Source organism: Lonchura striata, chromosome 4, assembly GCF_046129695.1.
Source record: "Lonchura striata isolate bLonStr1 chromosome 4, bLonStr1.mat, whole genome shotgun sequence".
Lineage (NCBI taxonomy): Eukaryota > Metazoa > Chordata > Aves > Passeriformes > Estrildidae > Lonchura > Lonchura striata.
This window is the reverse complement of record NC_134606.1, coordinates 5,957,974-5,972,662: the sequence shown is the minus strand read 5'-3', so window position 1 is coordinate 5,972,662 and position 14,689 is coordinate 5,957,974. Positions and strand designations below refer to the sequence as shown.

The following is a 14,689-nucleotide window of genomic DNA, read 5'->3' as shown; positions in this document are numbered from 1 at the left end:
CCATTTTTTCCAAGTGGTTACAGTGGGTGTGCTTTCTAGTAAGGAAACCAGAAGCTATTTGTTACTTTGATTTTGGTGGATGTGAGTATGTGGGAGTGATTAGCTGAAGCCATATTTTTTGTTAATAAGTATGTGATAGTGCTGATTTCTTGTGTGGAGTTAATTATCTGCAGCATTTTTCTGGGAGCTTGACTTGGTACCTGACAGCTGTGTAGTACCAAAGCAAAAAGGAAATATTTTGGAGCTGATGCTAATGAACTTGCAGTGTAACTTCTCAGCTGGGGAAGGACCCCCACAGGAAAGCTACTGTTCTAAAGACACTTGCTAATTTGGTAGGCTTGCTAATTTGGTAGGCCTGTTGCATTCCTAAATAAATTACAGATTTCTTAGGATGCTGATTTAGTTAATGTAGGATTTCTGTACTTAACACTTTCTATAACTCTGGTGCAAAGATTTTTCTTGCTACAAGAAAGTTCACATCTAGATCTTTGGTAATACTGTCAATCTTCACAGTTTTGATTCTCTCTGGGATTTTCAGCTGAGCTCAGAAATCTATTTCTGAATGCCAATTACTGCAATTACTTTAGAAACATTTTTGCACTGGCAGTCACAAAGAGCAGAGCTTTCTGTCTTTTTTTTCCACTTTCTTAATACACTTACCCCAAAATGTTAGTTGTTAACTGGGGGAAATGAATTAACATGAACAATCTTTCATGGAACCTATAAGTTTTAAAAGGACACTTTAATGTTTTTCTACCGCATGAACTGAGTGACTCTTTAATTGACTTTATTAAACATGGTAGGAAGAGTATTAAGATACTTTTCCTTTCAGGCTGAACCCTGCAAAGCCATAATTGCTATCCTGAATTTTCATAACTGTTAAAATCTCCCTTGCAGGTTTCTCCCAGTCAAGGACATGTGCAGTCAGTACCAACTGTGCTGGGTGAAGCACTGCTGGGATGTACTCCTGCAAATAAAGACCAAAGGCACCCAGGCCTGCCCCTGCCAGCCAACTCGCCACCCAACCTTGGTGCAGAAACTCCTCAGGGGTGAGGAAGCAGTTTTATGCTTATACAGACATTTTACCTCCAAAAATAATTGATTCTTAGCACAATGAACTCTGAGGTCATTTTAAAGAGCTGTAGTAACTACTCTTTTGTTATACCAGCATAGGAAAGTTAGATTTTCTTGCCCTGGATATGTAATTTAATTGCTAATTCCGTGTTCTTACTTACCTTTAAGGAAGTGGCCCTTCAGTGGCCCAGGGTAGTGTCACTGTTTCATTGTACCCATCTGTAAAAGGATACACAGGTGTGGTGCCTTCTTTGTCAAATGCATTCCTTCCCTGCCCCTAAGAAAACCAGAACATGTTCAGGCAGGTGTCTGCTTTCTTGCAGATCAGCTACAGGTCCTCAGTTATAGTTCTCTTGAGCACCAGTGCCTTTGAACTTTTGTTACCCCCAGTTCTGTCACAAAATGGATGTAATAGTAGAAATAGTGTGATGGGAAAGCCCAAATTTGAAGTGCTAATAGGGGTTTTTCTACTAGTTTTATCTCTCTCACATGCTGAATGTGGAAAATAGGATTTTTTTTTTTAAAGTTTTTTGTGAGAGAGGTTTTACAGTCTCCAGCATCCTGACTTGTGGTGCCAGTCAGAAATTCCTTGAGAATCTTGCCACGGACATGCAAATGAAATGTATTTCCTTATTCAGCAGTTGCCTGGAGAAAATGAGAAAGCAACTATTTATTTGTGAGAGAAGGAAGTGGAGTAGCAGTAATACCCAAATTTTGTGTTTGCCTACATGGGTGTAGAGTTTTATTGTTCTAACTCTTACAAAAAATTAAACCCAGATAGAACACCTGAAAAACACAAACCCATTTAGTCTCACACAAAATTCTAAATACTCACACATCAGAACGCAAAGCATATAATTAAATAACTAAATTTCTTCTTTCAAGCTTTAAGTGTGGCTAGATTGAGCAGCTGATGCTCTGATTTGTTTGACATGTTTGTGGGTTTTTTTCCTAATTATTGCATGTTGTGTTTCAGTACATGTAGACGAAGCCTACCAGAAACTCACCCTTCCTGTCTTAATACTGGAGTTAAACCATTGACAGAAGAGCTGACAGCCTTTCCTAAAGTGGGGCTTATGTCTAAAGAACAAACACAAAATCCTAGTGATCAAAATGGTAGCTATACCTCTTTGAAAACCTCAAGATCTTCATCTTTGACCGATTCAGCTAATGAAAAGGGAACCACCATGAAGAATAATAATGAACCCTTTATGAAGGCCACAACAAACTTTCCCAAGGAATGCATTTCCATGAAACAGCTGCAGCATCCCAATCCTTCCATAGCAATACCCAGAGGCAGTGGCACTCTTGAACTGCAGCGAACTTTAGATTGCAGACCCTCAACCTCAGATGCTCATCTTCTGTCCTTCAGTGAGTGTGGAGTTAAATCACAAAGCAGCTGCAACAGCCACAGAGGAAACAAGATTGATGAACTTGCAGACGTGGAGTATTTTATTAGGAGAAATTCAAATGAGATTCTTTGTGACAGAAGTGAAAGTGAGAGCTTTTGGACTGGAAGTGCCAAAGTCCAGGATAATAGTAAGTGTTCCTAAAATTTATTGTCATTTGAAAGTCCTTGTAATTTCTGTCTAACTACTTAGAAGGAGGTAATTTGTTACATATGCAAAATTAGTTATTTAAATTGATTGAGTATATTAGGAATTTGAGTCACTTGAATGTTCTTTTAAGACAGGAATGCAACAAACTGAAGAAACACCCTTTCCTGATAAAGGAAAAGGACTAATAATTAATTTTTAGAAATAAGTTGTTACAAAATATATGCAAGAACAGAATAGCAAAAGAGGTTACAAAAACAAGGTTCTTTTTGAAATACAGATGCTGATGGCATAATGAGAACTACCTTTTAGTGATGGTCCTAAATTTTAGAAACATGGAAAAGGAAGGAAGGGATGGAAGTTGTCCTCAACAAAACTCTTTTCAGGAGGGGCTTTGATTTAAAAACTGTCATGAGAGCAAAACAAGCACAAACCCACCCACCCCCACCAAAAATTAAAACCCATTCAGCCCCAACCCACCCATGTTGTTCCTCTTTTCCATTTGGTGTGCTCTTCAGGTTTTCACATAGACAGGTGGGGAAAGGCTGTGGTTGTTTAAGGAGCTGGACTCCTGGTGTCATGTATCCTGCTGTGCATCAGGTGATACTGCTGATTGTTCAGGGTTCTGGGAATCCCCCTACATACCTCTTTTTTCTCTCTCCTGTTGCTTGGTCTTGGATTACCATGTTTATTCCATAATTAGCATGGATACACAGCCAGCCAAGCTGTTGTGTCCCCTGCAAGGCCTCACTGGCAGTGTAGGAGGAAGAGAAATGTTTGGCATCTGTTACCATAAGATGCTGAAAGCTGTTGCATCATGAAGGGGGAAAACAGGATTGAGAAATGGCTGGGTTATACTCTGTCCCCATTTCTTGTGAAATATGGTTGCTGCATGCCCTAATCTGCTCAGGGCTCCAACTCTGGCTGAAGAACTTCTTTAAAAGCAGATGTTCTTAAAATTGCTCCTCTGTGAAAAAGTGAAAGGAGCTCTTAAACTCGAGTCCACAGACTGTGTGACTCCACTGGAACTGCAGCTTGAGACAGTTCCTGCTGACTGGAGAAGTTTCTGCCAACTGCAAATATTTTTAGCATAACTTAGTTTCAGTGTAATGTGAAACTGTTACAGGAAAAGTCCATGTGGATCTTTCACTAAAATACATTTGCTGGCGCTTCCGTGTGAAAAACCAAGGCTTTTCTAATGCTGGCTGCTCTTCCCTGCAGTAATGGTTCGCAAGTCCATTTTATCTGATGCTGCTAAAGTGAAGAAGCTGCAGCAGAGTGGCGAGGCGTTTGTGCAGGACGGCTCCTGCAATAACATCGCCCCTCACCTGCACAAGTGCCGGGAGTGCCGCCTGGACAGCTACCGCAAGAACAAGGAGCAGCGGGACTCCACCGTCTTCTGCCGCTTCTTCCACTTCAGAAGGTAAGAGCAGACCAACACCCTGCAACTCCTTCCATGTGAAAGGTGAAAAAAACCCAGTTACACAGCCAGAATAGTCTCATGGAGGTCTGTTTCAAAGCTATTTAATGCTGGTGTGTGGTTATAAGACCAATATACCCAACTAATGAGTGGCTGCCTATGGGTTTTTAGCCCTTAGAAATGATACAACTGCTTCATTTGAGCAGAAAATATTTTGGCAGGACTTAGAGCTCTTTATTTTGCTGTTCTGGGCTGAATGCCAGTAGGATAACATGAGTTTAGTTTGAGTGCTACAGCTCAGAATTAGAGATACTAATGAGAGGGTAGATTCCATGCAGGTTTCCTAAAGTTTAGTGGTTGGACACCTGAAATGTCAGCCATGAACCCACAGCTGTGGAAGAGTTGCAGTAAGTGGCAATAAGCTTTCATGTGGGGACATTTAAGTTTGCCATGGAAATATTTGATCTGTGCACTCACTGGAATTCAATTTTGTTGCTAAACATTTTTAAAAATACAGATCTCTGTTATTTATCCTCAGATTAGAGATTTTGCTGCAGTAAATATTTGTATAATCTGATGTATGAGACCAAAGTGACAACAGAGTATGCTAATTCATCCTCTCAGGGTAACAATCCAGACTTGCAGTGCAGTTCAAATCAGATGAATCCTTTGGTTTAGAACTTGAAACTGATGGAATTATCCCTTTTTATTGAATGTGCAATTTGCCAGATCTAGAGATAGCATTTGTCTGATGACAGCAGCTGCCAGCACTGTTCTCATGGCTCACCTAACACAACAATGGGCACATGCTGCCATCAGAAGTCACCTTCCTTCTCCAGAATTTAGTAAAAAGGTTCCTGAGCAGAACTCTTAATGTTTTCCATTTAAGACACTGCTAACAATATGGATCTCATTCTTTCCACCTACTCAGAATCACTCAAGAATATATCTTTCTCAAATTTTGCTTGATGCTTTTTGACAGCTGCTTCCAAATGAATTGGTACTGAAATATAGTGTATATTTAAGGCATTGTAACTTCTCTTGAGAGTTGTATGTAGTCCTAGATAAAATTATTGCTGTTGCCATCTCTAGATGTGACCTTAATGCCATTGCATTTTAAGAATTGTAAACCTGATTTGGTTTTGTGTGAATAAAGAAGCACCTGTTGTAAGGTAGATTTCCTGACTAAAAACCTGAATGTTTTCAGTCTTTTTTTTCTTTAAAACAAGCAGTGCATTGAATGTGCTTAATGCTAGTGACCAGTATGTTTACCCTTGTCTGTTGTGACCTTTGAGTAAATTCTTTGGCATACAGTACACATACTTGCAACTCAAGCATTGACTGATTTGAATGAATTTAAACCAGTGCAGCATTTGAGGTGATGAGGGCTTTTTCTCTTTTTCCCCACTTTTCATCAGGCTGCAGTTTAATAAGCATGGAATACTGCGTGAGGAAGGTTTCTTAACTCCAAATAAGTATGACCCTGAGGCTATTAGCCTGTGGCTACCTTTATCCAAAAATGTTGTGGGTCTAGATCTGGACACAGCAAAGTACATCCTCGCCAACATTGGAGACCACTTCTGCCAGCTGGTGATTTCTGAAAAGGAAGTCATGTCAACGATTGAACCACACAGTAAGATCAAGTTCTATTGAAATCATTTGTGTTTTCACAGCTTTATGTGAAGATTGAAGCTTCTGTTTGAAATAATTGCATGTATTTGGAAATACCATACAAAACTTGAGTGTCCCTCTCTCTTTTCAGAGAGGGAATGGTTAAGAGCCACTGAGAACTAGTGTCAACAACTCTGCTTCTCACAGGGAGGGGGAAAGGGAAGGGTGATTCCACCCTTCTTTGTCAGAAGTTTTCTCAGCTTATCAAATTACTTTTCTGTTACAAAGTGAAAAAAAAAAATAAGTAAACTACCAGGTAGCTGACAAAAAAATCTATTCTTGGTGTGAAAATGAAATAAAGATTTTCCTTTGCACAGGTTCTGTTAGATTGCTTTGGTCCTATTTTATTGTAATTGCATCATAGACCTAATGCTGTCTTTTTTTTCCTCCACCTGCAAGTTTCCAGTAGCACTTCTAGAAGTGATTGTGTGCAGCCCTACTGGGCATAGACCAGAGAAGTGCTGGTGATGGGATAACTGACTGGGGAGGTTAATTAGTGTAGACAGGGCAGACTTAGCACCCCTAAACACAGGGGTGTGGCCACATTAAAATATTTCTGTGATAAATGGGGAAGTCTGCAACCTTGCATAATCACTTCTCAGAGCAGATTGACTCCTAAAACTGTATTTGTTTCCTGCATTTTAAGTGCATGACAAGGGTACAGCACAGTTTAGGAGATTGCACTGTCTGCTGTGTTTGTGGAGTGTTGACCGTAGATAAAGATGCTCTCAGTTTGGCAGTCACTTCACTCTTCTGAAAGAAGAAAAAAAGCTGAATGAGCTTGAGTGCCCCTTAAAAGCAGGGGGAAGACTTGAGATATTCCAGAAATACTTGCTGTAGGGTCTTACCTTGGGCTGCTTGGAATCAGCAGGCTTTTCTCTTCTCTTGACCTGCAACATGTTCAGGCCTGTGGAACCAAATTATCTGTAGCCAGAGTGAGATGTGTAGACTTAAATACAGAAACACTTTTGGGAGAGTGAAGCTTTGGGTGAATTAATGAAACAAAGGGAAGGTGTGGTGTTTCTTAATAGCAGAGGATGCATCTGTTGGCATAGCTACCAGAAACATCCTCTGCTTAAAAAAACAGACGTGTGGGTTCTGGAAATTGCTTGAAAGGAGCAAAATCTCATTAATTTATCTTTGATTTTATTGCCCTGACTGGTGAGAGTAAGGGAACTCGCTTTCATTAACATAGAAGTTATTTTTAATGCCCTGGGCAGGAAAGGAGTAATTTACAATCTGAGTATGTGGTGTTCTTTGAACAGCACAGTGGGAGAGTGCTCAGTCAGCACAGGAAAAAGGGAGATTCTTCTGCCCCCATGACTTGAAGTTATGGCAAATTTATATGTATTATCCCTGTGAAGTAAAAGATTGACAAGTGTAGAAAGAACAGCTTGTTAGGTCACATTGTTCCTTGGCTACCAAATGCCAAAAGGAAACAAGATTAAACTACAGAGAGGAACCAAAAAAATAGGAGAACTAGAAAGAGAAGATTCAGAAAAGATACAAAATGGCTTTCAAAATATAAGAAAAAACCTTCATCCTGTTTGGGGGAAATTGGAGAGTTGACCTAGAAAATGATAAATATAGTGCATGTTTTTTTAAGGCAGAGAAGAATGGAGCTGGTGCTATTTAGACCTGTGTCTCTTGGAAGAATTCTGAAGCAAGTAGTCAAACAATTTTTACCTCCTACTTAAGAACAAATTGTACTAAGCTATTCCAGTGTTGTTCCATACATAGTCAATGGGCATTATTCAGAACAAGAGCAGCAGATGTCTTGGATGCTGGTATGGTTTTCTTAGCATGCATTAGGACATGGTCTCTCATAACTTGCTTTTAAAATTAAGAAACATTGTGGGCAGGAAAGTTTCAGAGAAGTTACAAGTGTGGAAGGCAGTAGGAGGAGGCAGGTGTGTGCTTTTTATCTAGTCTGGTTTTCTAGCTGGCAACATAAGAAAGTGGAGATCAGGCTAAAATAATTCTTGTGTAATCACAGATTCACAGAAAAATAATACAACGCTGGAAGGGCATGTAATTTTTTGTGAGATACTGTCAATGTTTGAGATGTCTTGAGTGGACTGAAGAAGTTGCTTGGGATAAGGAAAGGGGAATATGGTGGCTACATAGGAAACCTGGACAGCAGCAGTCAGTGCTTCAGAGAAGAAAACAGACCATTCTGAGAATGGTCAGATAAACACAAACATATAAGACTTCTCAAAAGGAAGGCAGCCACTTGCCCACTGTGCTGCTGAATAGAGAACAAGGATAAGCTGGTTGTGGCAAGCTACACATTAAGTTTAGCTTGCCAGCAGTACCTGAATTTATTTTCTGGAGTAGCTGTGGGATTTCCACTTAGGCGAATGTGAGGAATATGCTTGTTAACTTGGTCAGACACGGGTCAGCTTTTATTCCTCCTGTGGCTGGTGCTGCACAGGAGGAAGCAAACTGGTCTCAACTGCTTGGACTGTTGTGTAACAGCATTTTCTGCATATCCAAGACCAAGTCTGAGTCATAGCACTGTAGTGAACGTGCAAATGCTGAATTTGCTGGCACTAACACTTGGACTGTCCCGTTCTTGCCTGCAGGACAGGTGGCCTGGAAGCGCGCGGTTCGCGGCGTTCGCGAGATGTGCGACGTCTGCGACACCACCATCTTCAACCTGCACTGGGTCTGCTCCAAGTGTGGCTTTGGTGTGTGCGTGGATTGCTACAGGATGAGGAAAAAAAGCTCACATGAAGGTGGGAGTGCGTATTACTACCTGAAAAAAAGGGGGAAGAGGGGAAATAAAATCTGTGTTGGACTTGGAAATCAATTACAACCTTAAGTGAGCCGAAAAGAAGCCTTCCCAACCAAACGGACATGTTGTAGACCTGTGGTTGGATGTATCAATAATAGCAAAATATGTGGCTTTCCAGAGCAGTAACAAAAAGATGTAATGGTTTTGTGTTACAGATGATGACTCGGATACTTTCTCCTGGTTTAAATGTGTGAAGGGGCAGGCACATGAACCAGAGAATCTAATGCCTACACAAATAATTCCTGGAAAAGGTATTGGAAATATTTGATTAACATAAAAATGTGCTGTAGGATTTTGCTGTCTTTTGTGTGTTGTTGATATTGTACTGAGTGAGGTTTGATTTTAATAGTAGTGTTAGTAAAAGCTTAACATTTATTATCCAAAGACAGGAATAGCATGTGTGTTTAATACTATTTTATTATCTTTGACCTTTACAAAGAAGCAGCAGAACTTCTTGTTTAACAATGAATGGTATTCACATATTAGTGTTTAGCTGCACAATTTCTTCAAAAGTCTTGGTGGCTGCTGGCTGTTGTGATTACACGTGAGCTCACTGATGGTTCTGTCCCTTCAGCTCTCTACGATGTTGGTGACATCGTTCACTCCGTAAGAACAAAATGGGGCATAAAGGCAAATTGTCCTTGTGCAAATAAGCAGTTCAAAGCACTATCAAAGCCAGCTCTAAAGGAGGATTCAAAACAGGTATTGTTGCTGCCTCTATGTCTGTGTGGTTAAGTTTGTGTCAGTCTATTGCATGTTCCTGAAGCCACTGCTAATTTGACTTTGGAGGTTGCCAGCCCTGACCTGTGATAAGCCCCCAGAAAGGGACAATTTGTATTCACTGTTCAGCTCTTCTCTAAGGTTTTGAGGAAATCTCATTTGTGTCCCTTTGACACTGAGCCCTCACTAGTTAACCAATCCTTAAAAAAGGCTCAGTGAGGATTTTTAGAGCAAAAATTGGATTAGACTGAGAGATCCCTTAAGAGAAGAATGTGAAGAACAGATGAGTGGGAATGGTTGTGAAGTGTAGGCTATTCCTTCTAGAAGAGTAAGTAAGCTGGAACAGCACTGGGATTCATAAAAGTATTAAACATGAACAAAATTGAGATTTAGAGGAGTGTGGAGATACACTGATTTCTCTGGCAATTTGGTAGATGTACTTCCCTGTATTATAAAAAAAACCAAAACAAAGGAAACCCCACAAGATACATATATTTATAGATGGATGTGTTATTTTCTTGCTCTTGAAAACAGCACAAATTAATAGCATAATTTGGAAGTATCTCACAAGAAATGGGGTGAATTAAGTGATTTTAATTTTGTTAGATGCTTATTCATAGTCTTAATTTGAAAATAAATGTTACCTTAAGTGTAAGAAGCAGGTTGGACTTGATTTCAGTGTAAGTAACGAATAAAAGAGACAAAAAATATTTCAGTTGTTACAAGTGTGGAAGACCGTTATATGAATCAAAAGTTAGCATTCAGCTGACTTGGCTTTAATCTCCTGAATCGAGATCTCCTGTGATTCTGGACAAAGAGCTGCATTAAATTTATCTACACATCTTTATAGAATTAGTTTCTGCACAGTTGTATGAAGATAAGCTCATTAAAGTTGAAACATGTTGTATTATGTCATGTTTAGAATTCTTGCCAAGCATCAGCAGTCAGTGAGAGGTGAAATAGAGAATGTAATGATAGGCAGACAAAAGAGCAGAATAATTTCTTAGCTGCAAATTGTTTGAGCAGAGAGAAGAACTATCACAAGTTATGCAGGAATCCCAGGGCAAAGCTGTGGTTTTGGTTAGTCTGTTCCTAGAACCTCCAAATGACCAGATAAATCAGCTGCACAGGAGATGGACAATCCTGTGCTTGGATTGGGCTGGCCAGTGCTGCACTCAGGCAGATGTAGCTCAGACCTGGCAGGTGAGAACATGTTTGCTGCCACCTTAAGAGAAGAATTTAGGAATGCTCCGTATCTGTTTTTGTCCTCTGAACTGGAGCTCCAGCTTAGCCCTGGCCTGAGCATCAGCTGTGACTAGAAATGTGAAAACTGCTGTTAGAACTGCACTTGGTTTCCAAAGCAATCCCAGAACATGCACCTGGGAAACTTGGCTCTCTGTGCTTGTCTTGAGGGGGAAAGGACTCTGGCTGCTCCTGAAGTCGGGAGATCCCAAATCCAGCTGAGCTGCCGTCTCCTGATCCTGAGCTGCAATGCTGACCTCTGGTGGAGATCACATGTTTTGAAGGGCCAAACCATTTTACTGTTCAAAGGATGAGTTTGGACATGCTTTTGCTTGTATTCCCTTTGTGTAGAGTGTGTTTGTGTCTAAACAAGTTACTGCTTTGCTTTTTCAGCACTTGGCATCTGGGGACAGACCTGGCCTTCAACACAGCAGTTTTGTCCTGAGCTCACAAGTCGCTACACACGATCCTCCTCTAAAGTCAGCACTTGGAAGCAAACAAACTACTTCTGTAAATACTTCTCCTTCATTAAATTGGTTTTCAAACCTAACAAGTGGAAACGTGAATAAAGAAAACAAAGGTATGTGCAGAACCAGTGAGGGGTAAACCCTTTGTGGCTGTTTGTCAGAGCAATATAGGTCAGAACCAGCAATATCTTGTGCTGAGAGTGATGGCATTGGCCTGCTGGGATGATATTCAGTGGCTTGGAGTAAGGCCTGTCAGAGTTAGCATATTCTGTTTCAAAAACTGGATTACAACCCCATTGATACAAGTACTCTTGAAAATTCAATTTGAGAATTCTTTTTGTTTGGGCGTTTTGGTTTTTTGGTTTTTTTTTTTTAGAATGTGGTATTTTAAAAATGTTTCTTGAACAAAGTTAAGTGGAAGAAATATTTTATCTGCATGTATGGGAAGGAGATTTCTATATATGTATATACATGTACATATGTACATGTATGCATGGAAGAGGATATTGTCTTGAAAAAAAAAAATTCAAAGTATTTTCATGGTCAAAGTATCCTCACAATTTTCCTTTCTTCATTTCAGAGAAACTTCTCATACCAATTTCCAAGAATGAAAATAAACCTCTTCAGACACTCCCTAGCTTAGCCAAGCCAGCTGCAGCCCTGCAGACATTCAACAGTGCAATATTAACCCCTGTGAGCAACAACAACACTGGATTCTTGCGGAACCTGTTGAACTCTTCTGCAGGAAAGGTACAGGAAAAATTCAGTTGTACAGGTTTGAGTTGATCCCAGGCTTAGATTCTCTTCTAAACCTGTGAACAGCTGCCACAGGCAGTTTACTTTCTTATCACAGTAAGTAAAATTGTCTTCATTTGGGAAAAAGGACTAATTGAGTTTCAGTGCTCAGTTAGGAGTAGCTTAGTTGTACTGTCATCAAGTCTTTGTGAGGAACTGGGAACTAAGGGATAAAGCAGATTAACTTCCTTAAGCTAGAGTTTGGCAGCTGCATTGATTGGGATGTCTTTTAGACTCAAAGTAGGAGCACAAATGCACTTGCAGATGGAGTGAAGAACCTTCTATGTCTTCCTCATGCTTCATTTGCAGCCTGGTTCACTTCAGGTGTTTCTGGGCTTTGTCTGATTTTACAGATGTGACTTCAGAGTGGTGGGGAAAAATACTGGCCTTGAGAGTTCTTTGCAAAAACTGAATTTCTGCTCGTTGATACAAAGCAAGTCCTGTTCTGGGTTTCTGCAGTGTTGCTGAGATGCAAATCAGAGCAGAAATTGTTGTGCCAGAATTCTGTAGATAAAGTGTAAGATATGGCACTGGCATTTAATGATGGTGCATTCCTAGACAGCAGATCTACAGATCTAGATTCTGCAGCTGTTGGTTTCTCTGCACAATTGGATCTCAAGTAAAAAAATTTCAAAGTGGCAAATACTTTCTTCAAAACCTACAGGATAAGGCAACAGAAAAGAGCACTAATTTTTTGTTGTTGTTCTTTCATGTGTTTTATCAGACAGACAATGGACTGAAGAGCACACCCAAAATCCTTGATGACATTTTTGCTTCCCTGGTGCAAAACAGAGCCATTACAGACTTGCCTAAGAAACCTCAAGGGCTGACCATAAAGCCCACGATAATGGGCTTTGACACGCCCCACTACTGGTTGTGTGATAACCGCCTGCTGTGTCTCCAGGATCCCAACAACGAAAGCAATTGGAATGTCTTCAGGGAGTGCTGGAAGCAGGGACAGGTACTTTCATTCTCCTCCTTTTTCCATTTGCAATTCATGTGCTTTGGCCTTTAGTTGATAAGCAACATTAAACCTGTATCAAATGTGTGACATGAGCATTGTTACACATCCTTATCTAAGGATCTCTTTTACTGTTCAAATCTGGTTCTAAACAGAGCTGAAATTAAGGCTCTCTATAAATAGCTGCCTCAGTTTGAAACAGAATGCTTAGGTGCATGGTAAGGCAGAATTCTGGTAGGGCATTCTTAGCATTCAGTTTGCAAAATGCCTGCATTCAAGTGCTCAATGTATTTTATTTATTACTGTGTTGTAGCTGGAATTTTTGGTGCTTAATAATTCTTCAGAATATATTCTTTTGCTTTTTAGCCTGTAATGGTGTCAGGAGTGCATCACAAGTTAAATGCAGACCTCTGGAGACCGGAGTCCTTTAGGAAGGAATTTGGCCAACAGGAAGTAGATCTGGTTAACTGCAGGACCAATGAAATCATCACTGGAGCTACTGTAGGGGATTTCTGGGATGGTTTTGAAGATATTTCAAGTAAGCATTGTGAATCTTTGTTCCAGTAGGTAAAAATCTCAGCAGCAATAATTCTGTCCTTGCACAGATTTGTGATCCATAAGCAGTGTACAAGATGTTCAAGGGTTTCTCCTCATCTTGGGCAGTTTGGTGATGATGCCTGAGAGACATTTATGCTCAAAATATTGGGGACTGGATAAAAACTGTCATTCTGATGAGGTACCCTCCTTCACGAGTATGTTGGGCTGCCTTTAGTCTTTTGGGGCAACATTCTGAGGAAATTTAAGATCTTCCTAGCAAGCAGGTTCATCTGCCAGCCTTTTTTTTTTCTAGGAGAGCACATGTAGTGGTGGTACTCACAAGTTCAATAGGTTCTGCTGTTTTAACTTGAAGGTACTACTTTGTTCTGAGGAACTGAAGTTACTTTGTATAAAAATAGACTTAGGGGAGGTGAGCTTGAGGTTTTCCAGGAGAATTAACAGTTGCCATTGCATCTGGAGTTCCACTTTGTGTTTATTACACATCCTTATCTAAGGATCTGCTTTACTGTTTAAATCAGTTGTAAGCTTAGGGAGTTTTGTACTTAGGGCAAGAAGAGTGGGAGGTGCAACACTCACACCTTTCTTTCCTGTTACTTGGTCTTTGAAGAGGTTCGACTTCATCAGCTACTTTTGGCCTCAAACCAGTTTCTGAGCTAAGTTCTAGGAAGTGCTCAGGCAGGGAATGCTTGTCTGTCTGACATCTGTTGTAACACGTTTGTCATGAGAGTGATACCCTATTCTGGTGTCAGAGAAACTTGTATTTCTTTAGTTCTACATGAAAGTTGTGGAATTAACATGATTTTAAACTGAGATAAGGATTTCTTAATTCTTTGTATTCTGAGTTGTATGACTGTTAAAAACTAATACTTGTTAACCTTTCAAATTAGGTCGCCTGAGAACAGAAGATGGAGAGCCAATGGTATTGAAGCTTAAGGACTGGCCTCCAGGAGAAGACTTCAGAGACATGATGCCTTCTCGGTATGAATTTCCAGAGGAAGTGTTCATTGTTTCTGTGGCACATTCCTAAAATAATGGACTGTAGGAATATTCTTGTGTTTTGATACCTGCCTCAGCTTTGAGCAGCAGTTGGTGACATGTGAACAATTCTGTTTCTCAGAGATGCCTGACATAAATGGAAGTCCTGCACAAGTTTTATGATAAATTTTTATGTGGTTCATTGTGTTTGTTGCTAAGTAAAGTGAGCAGCTAAAACTGCTCCTAAAAGTTTGGATCACTTTGAAATCTAAAGTTCAGACGAAGCTTACTTTTTGGCCAAACATTTTTAAGTATTTGGACTTAGGCTGTTTGTTATTCCTTGAGACAATTGCACAATGAAATAGCATTACTCCAGAGCAGTTAAATTTATTTGCTGTATTTCTGTGCCTTGTTTGTTTGGTTCCTTTACATGGTGTCCAGCAAAACCCCCTG

At 40.1% G+C, this 14,689-nt stretch overlaps 1 protein-coding gene across 1 annotated transcript in view; it reads left to right on the top strand.

Annotated features, from left to right (window-relative positions):
• Positions 1-14,689, top strand: part of KDM3A (lysine demethylase 3A) — a 28,973-nt gene that overhangs the window by 9,890 nt on the left and 4,394 nt on the right. The window contains exons 9-20 of the mRNA XM_021535731.2: positions 898-1,049; positions 2,051-2,613; positions 3,852-4,053; positions 5,469-5,683; positions 8,307-8,459; positions 8,674-8,769; positions 9,093-9,220; positions 10,874-11,060; positions 11,528-11,697; positions 12,467-12,703; positions 13,070-13,241; positions 14,149-14,239. Coding sequence (XP_021391406.1) covers positions 898-1,049; positions 2,051-2,613; positions 3,852-4,053; positions 5,469-5,683; positions 8,307-8,459; positions 8,674-8,769; positions 9,093-9,220; positions 10,874-11,060; positions 11,528-11,697; positions 12,467-12,703; positions 13,070-13,241; positions 14,149-14,239 — 2,366 coding nt within the window. The remainder of the gene's footprint in view (positions 1-897; positions 1,050-2,050; positions 2,614-3,851; positions 4,054-5,468; positions 5,684-8,306; positions 8,460-8,673; positions 8,770-9,092; positions 9,221-10,873; positions 11,061-11,527; positions 11,698-12,466; positions 12,704-13,069; positions 13,242-14,148; positions 14,240-14,689) is intronic.